The 12,604-nt window shown below is 35.9% G+C and overlaps 1 protein-coding gene across 5 annotated transcripts in view; it reads right to left on the reverse strand.

The window, feature by feature from the left end:
- Window positions 1–1,817: 1,817 nt before the first annotated feature.
- The window catches only part of DRAM2 (DNA damage regulated autophagy modulator 2), a 34,251-nt gene continuing 23,464 nt past the window's right edge, over window positions 1,818–12,604 (reverse strand). For 3 of the 5 annotated variants that reach the window (XM_040999226.1, XM_040999228.1, XM_040999227.1), the window contains exon 8: window positions 12,183–12,534. In XM_040999226.1, coding sequence (XP_040855160.1) covers window positions 12,427–12,534 — 108 coding nt within the window. In that variant the 3' untranslated portion in view covers window positions 12,183–12,426. Of the gene's footprint in view, window positions 2,002–9,569; window positions 9,691–12,182; window positions 12,535–12,604 lie in introns of those variants that run through there. The other 2 variants (XM_040999230.1, XM_040999229.1) reach the window with 2 other exon arrangements.

Raw genomic sequence — 12,604 nt, forward strand, 5'->3', positions numbered from 1 at the left:
TTCATACATAGTTTAGGCACAATATGTCAATAAACTTTCTGAAGACTCAATAGAATGGATATTTTTCTTGCTGGTTTTTGCTTACTTTCATGTTTTCCTTTAAACATTCAGCCATTCTTTGCCTTTCCATTGGTAAAATAATCCATTTACAATTATTGTAATTAATTACTGATAGGAAAACACCTTAGTGACACTGCTTTTAATTTTTTCTTTCATTCCTTTTTCTCACTCTCTTCCATTATTCTATTTTGATATTCCTTGATTCCTTTATCTTTTTGTAACTTTTATAGGTATTATAATTGTGGATCTCACATGGTTCATTAAAAAAACTTATAAGTTTCTGCTATTAATATTATAATTTGTCATTTTATATTTTATCCAATAACATGTTCATATTTTAATTATTTCATTTTTCAGCTTTTGCATCAAAGTTTAATATGGTTTGCTTGCCACAGTTATATTATAGCATTCTGCACTTATCTTTTTCTGTTTGATAGTTTTCTGTTGTCATAGTTTTACAGTGCTACTCAGCATAACCTCATTTCATTTGGAAGAACTTTTTTTCCATTTTTTATAAGGTAGGTCAAGTGGTGTTGAACATCCAGTTTTTATTCGCCTAATTTTTTTTTTTATCCCTCCGTTGTTTTGCAAGGATAATTCTGCTAGGTCCAATGTTCTTGGTTGATATGCTTTATTTTATTCATACTTAATCACTTTATGTATGCAATCCCATTCTTTTCTGGCCTAAAATGTCTCTACTAAGTGGTCTGCTGATAGTTCAATGGATGTTCCCTTGCAGATGACAAGTTGCTCACCTCTAGCTGCTTTGAAAATTTTCTCTTTCACTTTTTTTAACTCAATTATAATGTATATCAGTGAGTGCTTCTTAGCAGTCAAGTATTGAGAACCCACAGCACTTAGTGAGTCTGTAATTCCATTTTGCTTCTCAGATTTGGAAACTTTTGTTGCAGTAATTGAAACAGTAATCCACTTTTTTCTCTTTTATCTGAAATTCCTGAGACCATGGAGGTCAGCTTGATCGTTGTTCTACAAGCCCCTTAACTTTCAACTTCTCTCATTCTTTTAAAAAAATTAACAATTGCATACATTTATGGGCTACAGTACAATTTCTAATTTCCAACAATTTATCTTCAGGTTTGTTAATGCTTTCTTTTGTTTGATCTAGACTGTTGTTGAATGCTTGAATTAAATTTTTCAGATTAGTTTCTGGGACTTCCAATTCCATGATTCATGCTTGATGCTTATATTTTCTAACTCATTGTTGAACTTCTGATCCCACATTGTTCCCTGATTTTTATTAAGCAGTCCTTTGACACTCATTTTAGAATCTCAGGTCATCAGTAATTTTGGGTTCATTACAGTCACCTTCTGGGGAAAGACATATTTCCTGTCTGTTTGGTTTCCTTGTTTCTTTATGTTGGTATCAAATTCCTGGGTCAAAATAAGCCACTTTTTTTTTATAAAGATTTATTTTTATTATTTTTTATTGGAAAGGCAGATATACAGAGAGGAGAGACAGAGAGGAAGATCTTCCGTCCGATGATTCACTCCCCAAGTGAGCCGCAACGGGCCGATACTATGCCGATCCGAAGCCAGGAGCCTCTTCTGGGTCTCCCACACGGGTGCAGGTTCCCAAAGCTTTGGGCCGTCCTCGACTGCTTTCCCAGGCCACAGGCAGGGAGCTGGAAGGGAAGCGGGGCTGCCGGGATTAGAACCGGCGCCCATATGGGATCCCGGGCGTGCAAGGCGAGGACTTAACCACTTGCGCCACCGCGCCGGGCCCAAAATAAGCCACTTTTATTTAAAGATTGACCTTGCACTGAGAAGCTTCTCATCAATCATCCCAGCCAGAAATTCTGTGTGCTTCTGAAATTTTCATTCTAACAACCTTTCTCTTAGTAGATCCCAGACATCCAGGATGTGTCAGGTCTTTCAGTTCTTCCAGAAAGATGAAACAGATGCTAGGCCCCTGGGATACTCCTGGAAAAGTTGAAATGTTATCTTGAGGCGAGGAGGATTGGTGATATAATTCCAAGTATGAGATCAAAGGTCATAAAATTAGAAAGTTGATGGTGTAAGTCCCAATTCAAGTCAAACAGTCTGAGAACCACCAGTTATTAGAAAATGGTATATTATGTCATTGTTCATAACACTGGCATCCTGTATAAAAGCTCCAGTTCAAGACCAAATGCTCCATTTCTTATGCAGCTTTCTGCTGATGCATTCTGAGGAGCAGATGATGGCACAAATGCTTGATTTCCTGTTATAACATATGCAGTACACCCAGATGGAGTTTTGAACTGCTGGCATTAGCTGACCTATCCCAGACTGTTGCAAGCGTTTGGGAAAATCCAGTAAGTAGAAGATCCACTTTTCTGTTTTTCTGTTTCTCTCTCTCTCCATTTCAAGTATGTTAAAAATAAACATTTTTAAAATGGCACACTGCCACACAATAGTGCATAATAGTACAATAGTAATTAGTAATTGTACAATAAACAATAGTGTGAATAGTAGATAGTGTACTAAATAGTAAAGAGTGAAATAGTAAATATGTAGGAAATAGAAAGTGTACAATAGTAATTAACTCCAAAATGATTTTGGGAGAGGACATTCAGGACATCGCAGGGTGTATGACAAATACCTGTACTTTCCACTTCATTTATTAATGAATATAGTGCAACTATAAAGCACAAAGCTTGTTATTTTAAAATGTTCATTAAACAAGCATTGATGGGCATGTAGAGAAAACAGAACACTCAAACACAGTGGAATACACAATGATATCTTAAAAAACAATGTTCACCAAATTATTACCATGATGCTACCACTTGCTTCACTTCATTGGCTCTACCCCTAAGTAAATGTCCTGGAAAATGAAAACAGTATACTTACTAGAAAATTGTATATGAATGTTTATGGTAATATTACTTGTAACATTCAAAAAGAGGAAACAACACAAATTTTCTGATGGATGAATGTTTTTAAGAAAAGTGGTATATCCATACAGACCATAAAAAAGAAATAATGCATATAACAACATGAAAAAAAAACCTTGAGAAAATTATGCTAAGAAGCCATTCACAAAAGACAAAATGCTAGATCAAACTCATATGAAAGTCCAGAATAAGAAAATCTATAGAGGCAAAATCTAACTTAGTGGTCATATAAAGCTGGAGGTAGTGGTTTGATTGTTAAAGGAACACAGTCACTCATCAGGATGATAAAGTGCTCTAAAACTGTAGATATTGGTTGCTACACACATTAAAATACTAAAAATCATTCAATGTAATACATTATCATACTGAAAATACTGAACTGTGTACATGAGTGATTTTTGTACTATGTAACAATATGGCCATAATGCTATTACTAAATGGAAATTCATCAATTTCATATTTTGAATCATTATACTCTGTACAACATAAAATTATGTTTTTCATAAGAAATACTGAGAATAAAGTAAATATTACTGATAGTTAAGAGGAAACATGTAATACAAGCAGATAAACAAGTGATGCAGAAACAGCAAATAATGACTAAAAGTATAAATATTGTAAAGATAATAGAAGAGGTGAATATCATGAGTAAAAATGGAAAATTTTCAACTAAGAACTTGAATATAACAAAAGTTAGCTAAAATTAATATTTAGATGGATTCAACAGCACATGTATATAAGATGAGTAAACTTTAAGAGAGATTAATAGAAAATATCCAAACTATATAAGAACAAGAATAGAATAAGCAAAGCAGAGTATAAGTTACATGTGCAATTAAACATCCAAACAGTGTGATTGAAGTACCAAGACAGAGAGGAGAGAGTGGGAAGATGTCATAATTGAAGAGAAAATGGATCAGAAACATTCATACATGCTGATACAAATTTAATAGCAAGAAATCCAGAAAATATAAACAAGAAACTTTAATAAAACTACACAAATAGACACATTAAAGTTAAATTTCTAAAATCAAGAAAAAAATGCCTAAAAGACAGAAGTCACACTACAGCAAAAGAAAAAAACAGCAAGAACTTCAGGCAGAAAATATAAACTTGAGGAAATAGAACTACATACTTTCACTGCTGAGGAGAAAAAATGAGCTACCCAGGCACACAATTCTACAGCCAGAAAAAATACGACTGCAGAATTTGTGGGAAAAAATCAAATAATATGAGCAGCTTCATCACTAGAAATCATAAAAATGTTCAGATTTCTAAAAATTATCACTGATATGAGTATGGAAAAGCAGAAAGAAAAAGTATCATAATGTTTAAACACAAAAAAAGCAAACAGTGGCATCAGTGACTCCCCATTCATTTTTTATGGTGTTACACAGACACCAAAGTCAGAGCCAGCACAAAACAAGTCTCAAGCCTTCAGATTAATTTTCCTCATGAATTAAGCATACAAAGCTCTTCATAAGAATTTGGAAACAAAATACTTATGTCAACACATAAAACAAATTACACCAAGTACAGCTTATTCTGCATTACTACAGCGTAGAATTGTATACCCTCAAGAGCATTTATGACACATTTTAAAAATCTTATCAATGCTATATATTAAGGAAAAAACTATGCACGTTTTAAATTTTTGCATAAAAATAAAGCTATCTTTTGATTTCAGTTGTCAAGAACTTATTGAAGTATTCTCCCATTATAATCCTAGAATTGAGGCTGGCGGTGCTTAGGTGAAGCCACCCCTTGGGACACTGCCACATTGGGACGCGAACTGCATTGTCAGCTACTCCATTCTTGACTTATTGTCTTGCTAATGTGTCTGGAAAGGAGGTAGAACACGGCCCAAGTACTTGAATCTAGGTCAATAATGTAGCAAAACTGGACAGAATTCCTGGCTCCAGGATTTGGCCTGATGCAAAGCTGGCTTTATCCGCCATTTGAGAATGAACCTGCAGTTGGAAAATAGCCATCTCTTACATGAGCTGAAACTCTGTTTATCTTTCTCTCAATCTGCCTTTAAAATGAATGAATGAATTTAAAAAAATAAAAGCCCTACAACTAACATCATACTTCATGGTGAAAGTCTCAATTCTATTTTCACGGAATCATGAAGAAGGCAGAAATCTCATCTTTCCAATTCTTATGCAATCAAATACTGAAAGCCCCAGCATACATAATAGTGAAACAAAATGAAAGTATAATACATTGATTGTTCCATCAATAGAAATTTCAAGAAATCTGAAAAACAACACTTCTCAAACTAATTAAACCTGGTTAACAACATCAATGCATTCACTATATGTATATGACTGCCAACCATGTTTTTATACCAATACAAACATGTGCCTATGAAATTAAATACAATGCTATTTATAACTGTTCAAAAATGGCAATTTTTATGTTTAAATCAGACAAAAAGCACCTGTATTGTTCACCAACCCTGCCAAATGCTGATACAAAAAATCAAAGACGTAAATATCTGGAAATAAATTTATGGATGGAATTCCTAACATAAAATATATTTCCTATCAGAATCTGAGTAACAGTAACTCAAATTTTACAAAGCAAAATCTAAAACAATTTAGAAAAAGTAGGAACAATCAATCTGGCTTCAAGATTACTATATGGCTCCAATAACAAGAACTTACGTTAACTTCAACACAGATAAATTGAGCAAAATAACAAATCCAGAAAAAAATGGGTATAAATATAATTGATTTTAACAAATGTTCAAAAGGAATTCAATACAGAAAATACTGTATTTGTAATGATGCAATATTTAATATAAAATACTCTAAATATAATAAAAATCTTCTATGAAGATGTACACATTTAGACACTTCTTTAAAACCACAAAAATAATTTTAAAATAGGAAATGTAATCTACAAAAGTTATAGCAGAAAATATTTGGGAATTAGGAATAGTAAAGAAAGCATTGAGACATTCAAAGGCACTACTAATAAATGAGAAGAATCATGAAGTTAAACTTCGCCAAAATTAAAAGCTTCTGGTTTGCAAATATATTCAGAGACTCAAAAGTTACAAACTTTTAGAAAACTTTTTAAAATATCTACTTATTTTTATTGCAAAGTCAGATATACAGAGAGGAGGAGAGACAGAGAGGAAGATCTTTCATCCAATGATTCATTCCCTAAGTGACTGCAACAGCCAGAGCTGAGCCAATCCAAAGCCAGGAGCTGCACGTGGCTACAGGGTCCCAAGGCTTTGGGCCGTCCTCAACTGTTTTCCCAGACCACAAGCAGGGAGCTGGATGGGAAGCAGGGCTCCTGGGATTACAACTGGTGCCCATATGGGATCCTGGTGCATTTCAGGCAAGGATTCTAGCCGCTAGGCCACTACGCCAGGCTCAAGAAAATATTTTAAATCATGCTTATGACAAAGGTTTTCTAAGTGTGTGTGTGTGTGTGTAAATTATATATAAATACATATAATAAATAAGTGGATCCCACTCCACAAGCAGGGAGATGTATGGGAAGTGGAATAAGAACCAGCTCCCATATTGGATCCTAGTGAGTGCAAGGGGAGGACTTTAGCCATTAGGCTATCATGCCAGGCCGGCCCCAATTGATGTTAATACAAGAGGGCTTCAACAAGTTAACAAAACATGCATTTTATTTTAAAAAAGAAAACAGGAAGTGTGGATTTGCACCAAAACAAGCCTATTTTTAATTCCATCTTCCCAAAACCTTTCAGCACAGCATATATATGTCATCTGTTTTCACTGTTAATCTCTAGTTCCTTTTATGCTTCAGCATTTTTACCTAAGTAGTCATAAGAGATACAGATCATTAATTTTCCTAGTATTTTTGTTAATTTAAGTTATCGAATTTATACTAATCTCATAAAACAAGATGAAAATTGTTTACACTCTATACTGTCTAAAAAAGTTTGTGTAAAGGTTTTTTTAAATCTAAGGAATTGGCCAGATTCTCCAATGTAATTAGAACGTGCAGTCTTTTTTTGGCAATATGTGTGATTACTAATGTAATACTTTTATTTAAAAATATATTTGACACAAAAAATATGATAAAAAATGGAAAAAGTTAATATATATAAAAGTTTATATATATGCATATGTACATATATATGTACACATACATATATGTATACATATATACTATATATATATATATATATATTTGACAGGAGAAGACAGTCATATAAGGAGAGCTCACCCATGTGCGGGCTCACTTCCCCACATGCTTGGGAGCCAAACTCAACCCAGGTCTCACATATGAGTGGCAGTGATCCAAGTACTTGAGCCAGCACATACAGGTTGCACAGTGTATACTTAGCAGGAAGCTAGAATTGGAAGGAAAGCCAGTACTTACAGCCAGGCACTTCAACATAAGATAGAAGCATGCCATTGCTATATGGAATGACTACCCACAACTCAACACATTAATAAATATAGAACCATTTCTTCTTTATTTTTTCTATAATTTTGAGCAGCTGTATTTTGAAAATGATTTGCTCATTCCAACTAAAATTTATTTTTTAAACTTATTTATTTATTTGAAAATTAATGTTAGAAAGACACAGATAAAGATCTTCCATCTACTGGTTCAATTCCCAAATGGCCACAACAACCTGGGCTTGCCCAAGCTGAATCCAGAAGCCAGAATCTTCATTCAAGTCTTCCACATGGGTACTTGGGCCGTCTTCCATTGCTTTTCCGGGGGCTTTGGCAGGGAGCTAGATCAGAAGTGGAGCAGCTAAGAACTCTTACAGGATGTCTGCATTGCAGAAAGCAGCTTTATCTGCAACTTTACAATGAGTTTTTTAATTTATAAAGTGGCTTATAATATGTCCTTATTGTTTTTAAATATGGTCTATGTACTGGTGCCCCTCCTTTTCAGTTGCAATATTACTTTCTTATTTAGTTAATTAGTTGTCTTAGTTTCCTAGATGGTCCAAACAAGTAACCATGAATTGAGTGACTTGAAATAACAGAAACTTATTCTCCCACAAGTCTAGAGTCTAGAAATCCAAAACCAAAACTCTTAAAAAAAAAGATTTATTTTTATTACAAAGTCAGATATACAGGGAGGAGGAGAGACAGACCAAAGCTCCTTTTTAAGTCTCTAGGAGAAGATTTTGTTTCTTTATTTTAACTATTTATTTGCTTTCTCATGGTTTCCAGCTCTGGGTAACTTTCAGCATTCCTTAGCTCACATCGTGTCACTCCAATTTCTACCTCTACCTTCACACAGCCTTTTCTCTGAGAACCTATGTTTCATCTGTGAAGAAACTTTTTAAAAGGACAATGGATTTCGGGCCCTAATCTGCCGGAGTCCAGCTCCAACTGAGTTCAGAACTCGCGAAGGGAGCGTGGAGTAGGCATAAGAGAAAATAAGTGGACCACTACGACTTCAAGATCATAATGGACAATGCAAGAAGGCTGCCGCCTTTATTTACACAGAAGCCCTCACGAGCTCTGGCACAGACTTTTGACATCATGGTCAAGTGGGTGTTTCCAAGAATAATTCTGCTGTTTGTTTCACCTAAAGGCTCTCAACAGAAGTTCTCAATAGAAGGTGCATATCAATCAATAACACATTCCTACAATTCTATAACTCAGTCTTGAATCAGTTAAGGGAAGAAATGCATCACAAGGAAAAGGAGAACCAAGGAGACCAAGGAAAAGCAGATCAAGCAAAGAATGAAACCCTAAACATTTATCCCTTGATTAGCACAATGTTGATGGGGAGAGCCAAGATAACATGAATAATAAAAAGGCCCTTTTGTGACATTAACCTCCAAGCTCACATTGATAGTAAAAAACAACTCTGCAGCAGCAAACAATGCCTGAATAGATTACAGAATTCTCAGTGGGGTTGTCCGGCGTCCATGCAAAGGAACGTGGAGCTGCATTCAGGTGGTTGTAGAGACATCCACATAGCCCTGCCATGCACAGGAAATTCCTTGTGGCACTGCCTGCAATGGAACAGTTCGCCACACACCTTCATGTCCTCCACACCCACTGCATGGACCCCAGCACTAATCTAGTATAAACTTACCTTGACCTATGTGCATACACCCTATTTCTACATAAGGTGACAAACTGGAGCTCAAGGTGGATGTCAATATGGCAGAAGAAAACAATATTCAACCCAGAACATCAGTCTTGCTAAGTATTTATAAACTTTAATTACCTTTTTATTTTTTAAAAAGCAATTATGATCATTTTTCAGGATCAATTTTCATCAATTTCAAAAAAAAAATCTTAGCATGACTTTAAGCATTTGTTCTGCACCAACTTTTTCCTGAGATGCAACATCAGCAACAAAAATGGATGGTAAGGCATCTGATTTTTGCTTTCAAATCCAAGGTGCTCCTATTAAGTTCCAATCCCTTTTTCAGTTTGCATACTTCATGCATGTTTTATGTTATTTATTTCTTAACTTTTTCTCAGAATTATTTTTTTAAGATTTATTTTAAAGGCAGATATTAAAGAGAAAGAATTAGAGACATATATATAGAGAGAGATCTTCAATCCACGAGTTCACTTCCCAAATGTGTGTAACTGCTGAAGCTGGGCTGATCCGAAGCTAGGAACCAGGAGCTTCCTTCTGGGTCTTCCACTTGAGTGCAGGGCCCCAAGAGCATGAGCCATCCTTCACTGCTTTCTCAGGCCACAAGCCAAGAGCTGAATCCCAAGTGGAGCACCAAGAGACTTAAACAGCAGAGCTGCAGATGGATGATTAGCTTACTGTGTCTCCACAATGGCCCCAAGTATCACAGCATTATTAATCCCCAAAGACCAAATATCCAGAAAATTTCTAAGTCTGTTTCTGCACAGTATTTCCTCCCTGAATCAAATATTTTCTGCTTCTTTGTGTATCTTATACTCTTTTACTGTGTACCAAACATTCCCCATAAAAAATCAGTAGAAAAGAAAATAAACAATAGATTCTTGCAGAAAAAGATATTCTCTTCTTCCATCAGACTCCTGAAGTTAGGTCTAAATTCAGCTGAGCTGCAGCTGGGAAGGAGTTGGGCTCTGTTGCAGCTACAGTTTGAGGCATTATTTGTCATTTCCTCCTGAATAGATGGACAGAATTTTCCTTTGTAAGGGATTGAGGATTGAGGATCTAGCACTGGTAAGATTTTAACAGAATGTTTTTTTTTTAATTATATGACGCAGTTTTATATGTACTGGGATTCCCACCACCCCTCCCGAAACCCTCCCCCCTCATGGTAGATTCCTCCACCGTGTTGCGTGACTCAGTTCAAGTTCAGTTGAGATTCCTTCATTGCTAGCATATAGCAAGATCTTATATATTTTTATTGGAAAGGCCGATTTACAAAAAGAAGGAGATACAGCGAGAAAAATCTCCCATCTGCTGGTTCACTCCCCAAGAGGCTGCAATGGCCAGAGCTGAACTGATTCAAAGCCAGGAACCAGGAGCCTCTCTGGGTCTCCCACATGGGTGCAAGGTCCCAAGGCTTTGGGCCATCTTCTACTGCTTTCCCAGACCACTGGCAGATGGCTGGACGTGACATGGAGCAGCTGGGACTCTAACAGGTGCCCATCTGAGATTCTAGCACTTGCAGGTAGAGGATTAGCCAATGGAGCCATCCTTCTACCCCCTGTAATAGAATCTTCATATTTCTAAGCAGAGCTGCTAGTTTTCAAATACCGGGAGAATCTCCCTACACTCTATCTTGACTGCATATTGTAAGATGTCCAGAGCAATCCAAATTTCCCTTAACTTACATTTCCATCTTGAATCTATTAATATATTCGGGGCAAAAGTTAACAAAAGGAATTCAAATACTATCGAAGTACTATTTTTTTTCCTTAAATTGCTTTATTTAAGTGTATAGTTTGTATTTCTAAGTTTAATATCAAGGAATGGACAAACAATCCCTGTTTTTCTCTGAGGCATCTTCCCTTTACATAATTTGCAATTTTATTCATTTTGATACTATTATTTTTTAATCATATGTAATCCTTCCTCGTTTGATTTATGGTTTATTTGATTCACAGCAATCAGAACCAGATGGCATTTCCACGATGATTTTCAAAAGTATGATGCTTTTCTAATACTTGTATTCAACTTTTTTTCCCTAGTGATGACAGCATCTAGTCAGCATTAATTGCGATGCCTCCCATGTTCACTGTGACATGATACAGGTAAACAGTATTTTATCCCATTTTCTGTCCTTTAGTCCAGAAGTCTTCAGAAGCTTTTGTTTCTTTTGTCCACTGATTCCTATGTCCTGAAGCTTATTGATCATTAAGATTTTTATTTCTATCGTATTATTATTTTCTCTTAAAATGCTTTCTTACATTTTAAACTCCTTCTTTTAAAAAAAAAAACTATTTATTTATTTTTATTGGAAAGGCAGATATACAGAGAGGAGGAGAGACAGTGAGAAAGATCTTCTGTCCGATGTTTCACTCCCCAAGTGTCCGCAATGGCTGATGCTATGCCAATCCAAAGCCAGGATCCAGGAACCTCTTCCAGGTCTCCCATGTGGGTGCAGGGTCCCAAGGCCTTGGGCTGTCCTCAACTGCTTTCCCAGGCCACAAGCAGGGAGCTGGATGAGAAGCTGGGCCTCCAGGATTAGAACCGTCTGCCATATGGGATCCTGGTGCGTTCAAGGCGAGGACTTTAGCCGCTAGGCCACGCTGCGGGGCCCAAACTCCTTTTTATCAACTCTTATTTGGCCTTGGAACTGTCTCTTCTACAGACACGCCTTACAAATCCTAAATTTTTTTGCAGACCAGTTTCCCACCAAGCACCTTTTGTCAGAGTATTTTCTTTTTAACTTTGTCGAAGGTCTGAAAACCATTCTTTATCTGTACAAACGGACTCAAGTAGAAATGGCCCAACCACTTCCACAACCAGGGAAAAAGGCAGAAAATTGTTTGGTAGAAAATTTGTACTTAGTTTAATTTGAGTTTTACAAAGAACTCACCGCAGTTCAGGTCTGCTTCCATTTGGATTCCAGAAGAAAAACAACAGTTTTGAAGACTACTAGAGACGCATAAACAAAGTGAAATACAACAAACACTGATTATTTGGCGGGTCATGGAGAAATCTCATAGAAATGCTCCGGAGAGCACATGCTAAAGGTGATTTGTAAAATGTGAAAGGCTGGATTATTATTCAGACTGCTTCCTGAAATTCAGGTTATGTCCTTAAAATAAAGTAGAGAAAACTACAATGTTGTATTCCTTTGGTTTTATTTTCTAGGATAAAAAAGTATAAATGTTTTTAAATAGTCCTCTTGATGATAGCCTTTAAAATATCTTACCCAATGGCTTATTTCGTGTCTCTTGATTATCAGTATTCATTATCACTGTCCGTCTTGATCAACTGGTTGAAAATTACAGAGTGGAATAAGCCACTTTTGTGAACCTTTCCCCCAATCCCTGAGAATAACAATAGTCACAAAAATATAGTCAGCCTCTCATTAAAAATCTCTGGAAAGTAGTGGTGTTCGCTCATTGTTAACAGGGCAGGGAGCGGTGTCATAGAGGGTTAATCCATGTAAATTGGTTTCCACCCGTAAAGAAATTTTCTGGAACAGAAAAGAAAATTATATACAGAAATTTGCTCCTTGAAGAGAAAAAAATTTACCTTTTCATTAT

This window comes from Ochotona curzoniae, unplaced genomic scaffold (assembly GCF_017591425.1).
Source record: "Ochotona curzoniae isolate NIBS_2020 unplaced genomic scaffold, NIBS_Ocur_1.0 scaffold_1037, whole genome shotgun sequence".
NCBI lineage: Eukaryota > Metazoa > Chordata > Mammalia > Lagomorpha > Ochotonidae > Ochotona > Ochotona curzoniae.